Here is an 8,547-nt window from a genome sequence, read left to right as displayed (position 1 = left end):
GGCTTGCTCAAATCAAATGTTCATCCTCTATCAAGGAATTGAAGAAGATTTTAACTCTTAATTTAACATTATCTAGTTCCGAACTGCGTATTTTCCTATGTGCCGACTACGATCGTGATGTGAACTAAAGTACGACAGGGCCATTTAGGGTGGGAAGAGCAGTTACTTTCCAACAGTTGACAATGGACTAAGTAGAATCCAGAATCGCTTCAACTTTCCAAATCTCGTGTATGTTTTTGGACAAGTAATGGTTATAGCTGCTTGATCATGTTTCACCACAATTGGTGTACCCTTTTACCCACAAAATGCATCAAGTATTAAACAGGCAATTGATACTATTACCCACTTGCATAATTATAGCTCGTTAAAATAAGGATCGTAAAACAAGAATTTGGCAAAACATCTTTTCCTAAAGGCAGCAGAATGATCTTACAACTAATGATGAATAATTTAGAATCAAAATTTGGAACTTATAAGCATATGCAAGTTACAGAAGAATAAATAAGATTGAAAAGGAAAAGTAGAATGACAAAATGAATTAGGAGCTATAAGTTATTACACCCTTCGCACTTTTGTGGGATTTCTCGTGTCACCAGATCTACGTGGAGATCAGCCTCGTATTTAGGCCCTCCTCATCATCCTGCCGAGGCCTCTATCCTAATTTGATGCAATAAGCAATGACACTCAACGTTAACTACAAGTTGACACCAATAATCATCAAGGAAAGTCTTGGCGTAATGCGTGGTGGTTCCAACGAAGCTAGCACACTACTGTATCTTGTCTTTGCTTCTTCCGCTTCTTTCTTTCAGCACCGGTACGCTTCTTTCTATCAGCACTACGCTTCTTCTTTCGTTTCTTACTGTGGCTATCATTGCCACCATCTCCATTCACTTGGTGCTTCAGGAAACAGTTTTCTGATACAAGCTGATGAGCCAATTTTGCCAAACGAGGTCCTGATACAGAATTGTGGGGTATGCACCTGTATAGGTTATGACAGAGCAGAGATCATCAGAGTTTTTAAACAGCTACTTGTAGCGCTGTCGAAAATAGACTACTCTGACTGACTGCATATCTCACATGGTGAGAAATCCAAGCAACTGTCTCCAAGCTGAATATTTGAGAAAATATATACAACAGGATGTCTTACCTTCTCCAAGCTGAATATTTGAGAAAACATATACAACAGGACATCTTACCTTCTAGAATATCTGTGTTCAGCAACAGCTGTCTTCTCGTGCCATAATAAAGGTTGAGGGTGGACTCCATCCTTGGAGATAACCTACAAGAGAACACAGAACTTATAAGTTAAACAAGAAAAATAAAAAAAGAAAAGCGTATCATATGACATGTAGGATATGATATTACGACTAAGTGATTAGTTGATGTTTAGCTCGTCATTTCATCGACTGAGCGGTGCAGTAACACTAAGATTGATAACTAGAAGTGCCATCTTAAGCGAATACTTTTAAGATGTAAAGAGATGTCTGCACATTTGAGGTAAACAGCAGACTTGGACATCTGCAAACGTTAAGACTACAACACACACAAAGAAAAAAAGGAATTACATTCAGTTTTTCATTTTGCGGAACTGCTTATTTTAGTCTCATCTAACTATGTCTGCCTGAGGTCACCAGAAATCGATGTGAAATGAACTCAATATAAACAGTTAAATATCTCATCCAATTCACAAAATAGGGGTGCCAAACTAAAGTGGTGGTGACTTAGTCCATGGACTTCAGGCAGTTCTGATATTTTGTCCCAATTTTCTATCTTTTCCTCAGTCCTAATTAAAACATGTAGCTGATATTCTTAGTTGCTAAATCTTGAATTCCAAACCTTCACACAATTTCACCAGAAAACTGGAAAAATCTATATCATAGACGTGAAATACAAAATACTAACCTTTTCAAAGCTATCTTTCTATTCATCAAGATAACAATTGAGAGAAGCTAAAAAATATAGATGTTCCTTATACAAAATGTATTCCAATAATAATGCCACAAAATAACGGTCATGCATATAAGAAAGCACAATTGATGATCGCCAAAAGCCCAAAGAAAACGCCTTCACATACCTTTCTAGGCATTGTTACTCCTTTTGGTGGCCTAGGAATGTGAGGATGGAAAGAAGGGACTTTATAAAACACAGATCTGCAGAACATCAAAATGTAATCATTCAAGAGAAGACTGTAGCCCTACTTTTTGCATATTTGAAGCAAACAAATTCAGAAAAACACGTACATGACTTTATTATCTGTTATCACATCCATGTCCTCAACGGGTGGATAGACCTCAACACGACATACAGGCTTATCAGAAAGATATATGAATCCATTCATTCCATGACTGCCAAAAGAATTCAGTCAGCATCTAGCGGCAGAGCTTTTTTGACAAGTAGACATTGGAATACTTTCTTTATTTACAAGGAAAAAGAATCAGCAACCAGCACATGTAATGCAACTATTATAGAACACCCAGGAAGACACCAAAAGTAGAAAATCAAAAGACATCCCCTTTTCTGACGAACTTAGGTTAACTCTTATACATGTAAAGATGAAAGTCCAGTTATATTGTGTCCCCTAGGATTCTGCAAGAAGAGCACCCTCCCAGACCGTGTGCCACTATAACTGTATAACAAGATTGGTTTTAATAGGGGCAACAGTTTCAGGCAATCTATGTTGCTCGGACTCTCCGAAAATGTTGCCGGGTGCGTGTCGGATACTCCAAAAGTAGTGTATATTTGGAGAATCCGACACTGGTGCGGCAACATTTTGGAGAGTCCCCGCTACATAGCAGGCAATGGCAGAAATCAACCAGCTTAGCTAGAAAGGAGACACTTCATTCCAATTAAGGTACGACCAGTAGTTGAAATCTTCTCAGGCAAATAAGAGGAACCTAACCACCCAAAGAACAATAGCCGAACACAGCCTCACTTGATACTACATAAGAAGAAGCAAAAGCTTTTCCCATGTTCCTTAATCCAAGTTTACGGGGAAGAAAGAATGAATCTGCTACGTGATGTACGCAGTTAAATATAGTGAGTCAGCCACAAAGAGTGCACATGATTCTACCAATCGATGCTCCAAGCAACAATTTTAATCTGTGCCAACGGAGTGAAAATGGTGAAGTCACTCCTCAGTTCTCCAAACTATTCAAATCTCATAAACATATAAAACAAGAGCAAGTCCACTTCCTGAATGGCACCTGCCATGATCATATCACCTGAACTCGGGATTGATTTTCCTTTTCACTTTAGCCTTTGGCAACTTTGGATTGTCCTTGTTCCTTGCACAAAAAGCAAGGATCTTCGTTGCTAGAGGATGTGACAAGTAAACAAACAACATATCAAGGCCGAGACTGTTTCTGTGCTTTTCGTCAACCTAAATCACAATAAACAGTACAAGAATTAAGTGTATGTCAGACATACATAGATGTAAAGTTCAGGGGCTAGATGTTGTGATGGGAAACAATGTTGCCAAGGCTCAAACAATTCCAAGAATTACTGCTGGCATCTGCAACATTATTCTTCAGTTATAATATTAGTTACATTACCGTTAAAGTATCTTCAACATTTGCAATCTCAGATAGAAGACGGCTCTCTTCAATAAATGGCAGCTTACAAACAGCCTACAAACCACAAGAAACATTGATATCATCCTTAATGTTTTCCCAGTTAATTAACTCAAAAAGAAAAAGAATAGTTTGCACGAGGAACAATAATTGGACAGGGAAAAAGAGGGATCCACAGCAGGTTCAGATACTAGAAGTAGAAAGTGATACGAGCAATAGATTGTAAGAATAAAGTAGATTATCTGAAATTACCTGCCAAGCATGCCTCTTCCCATTCATATCAAGCTCAAAATCTGCCGAAATATGTTTTTAATACATCTCAAGGAAGGGATATTCGTTAAGCAATGGAATCAATTTTTGTTTTCAAAATCCACCTTACCACTAGGATAGAAGTCTAAAATAGGGGACAATGGATCTGTCATCAACTTCCTGTAAGAAACGGGAAGTGCTTGTGCACTGTCATGTACACCAGCTCTGTTATAAAAGAAATGAAGAACAAAACCATCTACACAAATCAAAAAGAGCATAGGTTTTTAATACCTTGCAGCTGGAAGGACACCCATTAGCTGATCAAAAGGCTTGAAGGGCTTGCCAATTGTGAAGTGGATTTTCAATCGGTCAAGATCATGAAAATCAGATGCGAATGGAGCATAGTGATAAGGATAAAACCTGCAGTTTCATATCAAAACAGAACAACTGCGCCATTAATTTCCCAATTTGGCAAAAATAGCTAATTAATGGAAAATATGCAACACCAAATACCTAAACAATTTAACAGCCAAAATGGATCAGATAACACGCATAGAAGGAGAAGGGGGAGGGAAGAATGACTATACTAGCAATAACCAATGAACAACATGGTCAAGACCCGACCAAACTAAACTTCCTGAAAGAAAAAGCTGAAATAAAAAGGCAGAAAGTAGAGCAAAACCATCCTTGTCCAGAAAAGGGTAGAGCAAAACCATATACTTCTGAAATCTTTTGTGCTAGAGACAAATCTGCCTAGTATAGCTCCAAATATAGATATATCACATTTTGCAGATTCATGCATTCTTCTGTCAAAGATTGGCCAGCTGTCAAAATAAGATGCACTAGACTTATACCATATTGACCCACTGGCAATCCGATTAAGGGTCACTTAGCTGAGTTTTCTAAACAAAATTAAACACCAATCATCAATTGCTCAGGAAAGTTCACTAAAAACAAAGCTTGACATGTTAATGACATAAAACCAAATAATGCTCATGCTAAGAAGCATCAAGTCAGGAAAGAAGATAGCAGGACAGACCATTGCCAGGAGCACACTCCTTGGTAGTAATAATGCATGACCCAACATATTCCTTCAACATATTTCAAGACCTACATACCAGGAAGAACACAATCATAAAGAAAGATTAGATGAGAGAAATGGAGCTATCAGTTTATATTTTGAGCTGTAATTGTTAGTTAGTGAGCTGTAATTGTTAGTTAGTGATGTCGACATCGCAGTGTCTCATTGGCTAAGTTAATTAGTTAATTAGTCGGTTGAGTCTTGTATATAACGACCTCCTTCTCAGTGGATAATGAACAGAAGCTATCGTTTTCTCTGAAATGTTCTCTTCTTCTCACTTCTAGAAGCTTCCTCCATTAGAATCTCTCAAGCTCCAAGCTCCAAGTGCACATTAACACTGATTTTAGCATGGTATTAGGGTGGACGATGCTGGTGATCCACACGAATTAGTCAATATGATTTGCGGCAGCTTCCTCGAGTTTATCGATCCTTCGTCTAGTACGTGTATTTTGAATCTGAGTTCACCAATGGCAGAATCAACAGTTCCATATACACATCAACTGTACCTTGGTCCGTCAGACACTCCTGGTATTGTCCTAATTCCTGTGAAGCTCACAGGATCAAAGAACTATGGGCTTTGGAGCAAGACAATGAAGATCACTCTATTGGGAAAGAGAAAGTTAGGGTTGGTGACTGGCACCTACACAAAGGAGTCGTGTAAGACAGAATTGCATGAACAGTGGGAGACATGTAATACAATTGTTCTTTCATGGCTCATGAACACGGTGTCGACAGAGCTCCTTAGTGGTATTGTGTATGCCTCGAATGCTCATTTGGTCTGGGAAGACTTAAGAGAGCGATTTGATAAAGTCAATCGCATGAGAATTTTCCAGATACACAGAGCTATTGCTGCCTTATCACAAGGTACTGATTCAGTCTCTGCCTACTTCACTAAATTGAAAGTTTGTGGAATGAGTATGACGCCATGGTACGTGCCCCTAATTCAAAGGATTATGTTGAGCATATTCAGCAACAAAGGCTCTTACAATTTCTTAGTGGCTTGAATGATTCCTATAATCAGGCTAGAAGACAAATTATGTTGAAATCCAATGTACCATCTATTAATCAGGCATATGCTATGGTGATTGAGGATGAGTCTCAGCATTCTTTTGGTCTGGGCTCTTCAAGTGAGAAAAATGATCCAATGGCCATGCAAGTTGGCAGGGGTCAAGGATACAGGGGTAAGAAACCTTTTATGCAGTGTGAACATAGTGGACTCAAAGGCCACACAAAGGAAAATTATTACAAAATCATAGGATATCCTAAAGATTTTAAAGGAAAAAAGAAGTTTGGTAAGAACAATGCTGGTGGACAATTTCGCCGTGGCAATGGCAACTTTGGAGGACAGTTTGGAACTCAACAATCTATCAATGCTGTCAATAATGTCTGTGGAAATGCTGATGTTCAGTCCCAAGGCTCTTCAGCCGCTGATCTACAAGGCACTTTGGCTGGAAAAGGACCTTACTTCACTGAAGAGCAATACAAACAAATTCTAGGCCTGCTAAACAAAGACACCAATGATAGCCAAGCTAATATGGCAGGTATTGCTACTTGTCTAATATCTAGTACTATTACAAATGAATGGATTGTCGATTCTGGTGTTACTCACCATATAGCAGCAACTGAGAATTTGTCAAAAGATGGTGTTCATGCTAGGAAGTCTTCTAAGGATAAAGTTCAATATCAAGTATCATGCCAATGGAAAAGTAGAGAGATTCAAGGCCAGATTGGTTGCAACGGGATATAGTCAACAGGAAGGTTTTGACTATCATGACACTCTCTCTTGTGGCCAAGATGGTGACAGTAAGATCAGTGATAGCATTAGCAGTGTCCAGGGGTTGGTCTTTCTACTAGATGGATGTTTATAATGCTTTCTTGCAAGGAGATCTCTGTGAAGAAGTGTACATAGAACTGCCTGAAGGCTTTAGAAGGTGGGGAGCAGAAAGTCTGCAGATTGCTTAAGTCCCTATAAGGACTTAAGCCGTTAAGCAAGCCTCTAGGCAGTGGAACATTAAGCTGACAGAGGCATTGCTTGAGCCAGGCTTTGTTCAGAGTAGTCATGATTACTCTCTATTTAACTTGAGGAAGAAAGGTGGCATGGTGGTTATCCTAGTCTATGTAGATGATTTACTCATTACAGGTAGTAGTGCAGATTTGATCACTAAGGCAAAACAGGTGCTCCATCAGAAATTCAAGCTAAAGGATTTAGGTGAACTCAGATATTTCTTGGGGATTGAGGTCCTTAGATCCAAAGCTTGTGTCATTTTAAATCAAGGAGGTATGTGCTTGAACTAATTTTTGACATTGGCCTTAGTGGAGCTAAACTTGCCATCACCCCTATGGGATCCAATTTGAAGCTGACTGCAGTGGAGTATGATAAAGCTACTAGTATTGTTGGAGATGTGGTACTCAAGGACATTACTCTATATCAGAAGTTGATTGGCAAACTTATGTATGTCACCATCACAAGGCCAGACATTAGTTATCAGTCTCAGGTCAAAGGAATCAAGGAAGAACTTCTGCTGATATTGCGGTTACTCTTTCAAAATTATGCCATTCAAACCTTTAGTCAATTCATGCAGCAGCCTAAAAGGTCATATTGGGAGGCTGCCCATAGAGTGGTCGGATACCTGAGGAATGCCCCAGGTCAAGAAGTGTGGATAAAGGCTGAACCTGCAACTGAGTTGAGTTGTTGGTGCGATTCGGATTGGGCTGCGTGTCCCAACACACGTAGGTTAGTTACAGGTTATGTGATAAAGTTTGGAGGTTCCTTGATCTCTTGGAAGTCCAAGAAGCAACAGACTGCGTCTGAAAGTTCTGCTGAGGCTGAGTATCGAAGTATGGCTTCAGCTGTAGCAGAGGTAATTTGGTTGTTAGGTCTGTTTAGGGAACTGGAGTTGCCATACAGGTTCCCTGTCACAGTGCTGAGTGACAGCAAATATGCTATGCAAATTGCAGCAAATCCAATCTTCCATGATCGCACGAAACATATAGAGATCATCTACCATTTCATTCGAGATAAAATCAAGACTGATGATGTCAAAACAGTCTATCTGCACACTAAGGATCAGTTAGCTGATTTGCTCACTAAGGGTTGAGCCAAGCTCAACATCTGTATCTTCTAGGCAAGCTTGGTCTAAACATTTTGCACCCTCCAACTTGAGGGGGGGGGTATTATGAGCTGTAATTGTTAGTTAGTGATGTCGACGTGGCAGTGTCTCGTTGGCTAAGTTAATTAGTTAGTTAGTCGGTTGAGTCTTGTATATAACGACCTCCTTCTAAGTGGATAATGAACAAAAGCTATCATTTTCTCTGAAATGTTCTCTTTCTTCTCACTTCTAGATGTTTCCTCCATTAGAGAATCTCTCAAGCTCCAAGCTCCAAGTGCAGATTAACACTGATTTTAGCAATTTATGATTGAGATATTGAAATACGAGAAATGAGGAAGAAGTTTCTTCAAGAAGACAAGAGGTATGTCATCTAAACGAAGGTAGTGGTTTAAGCAATGCTGCAACACCTTCAGAAAAACATTCAGTCTATCGGACATATATGACATTCTTATTTTTCAACTGGTAAAGTCTTATATATATTGACATAAAAAATATGGTACTAAGTTGGTACCAGAGGGTTACGATGATGTCCTGTACA

At 39.2% G+C, this 8,547-nt stretch overlaps 1 protein-coding gene across 2 annotated transcripts in view; it reads right to left on the bottom strand.

Moving 5' to 3' along the window:
* Window positions 1-346: 346 nt before the first annotated feature.
* The window catches only part of LOC104212536 (5'-3' exoribonuclease 4-like), a 33,807-nt gene continuing 25,606 nt past the window's right edge, over window positions 347-8,547 (bottom strand). For both annotated transcript variants that reach the window (XM_070160077.1, XM_070160078.1), the window contains 10 exons: window positions 4,858-4,928; window positions 4,110-4,238; window positions 3,949-4,025; window positions 3,822-3,862; window positions 3,552-3,626; window positions 3,222-3,379; window positions 2,241-2,345; window positions 2,075-2,150; window positions 1,197-1,279; window positions 347-979 (listed from right to left, as the gene is read on the bottom strand). In XM_070160077.1, the coding sequence (XP_070016178.1) occupies window positions 760-979; window positions 1,197-1,279; window positions 2,075-2,150; window positions 2,241-2,345; window positions 3,222-3,379; window positions 3,552-3,626; window positions 3,822-3,862; window positions 3,949-4,025; window positions 4,110-4,238; window positions 4,858-4,928 (1,035 nt within the window). In that variant the 3' untranslated portion in view covers window positions 347-759. The remainder of the gene's footprint in view (window positions 980-1,196; window positions 1,280-2,074; window positions 2,151-2,240; window positions 2,346-3,221; window positions 3,380-3,551; window positions 3,627-3,821; window positions 3,863-3,948; window positions 4,026-4,109; window positions 4,239-4,857; window positions 4,929-8,547) is intronic.

The sequence above is a fragment of the Nicotiana sylvestris genome, chromosome 10, assembly GCF_000393655.2.
Source record: "Nicotiana sylvestris chromosome 10, ASM39365v2, whole genome shotgun sequence".
Lineage (NCBI taxonomy): Eukaryota > Viridiplantae > Streptophyta > Magnoliopsida > Solanales > Solanaceae > Nicotiana > Nicotiana sylvestris.
This window is presented reverse-complemented; position numbering and strand designations above follow the sequence as displayed.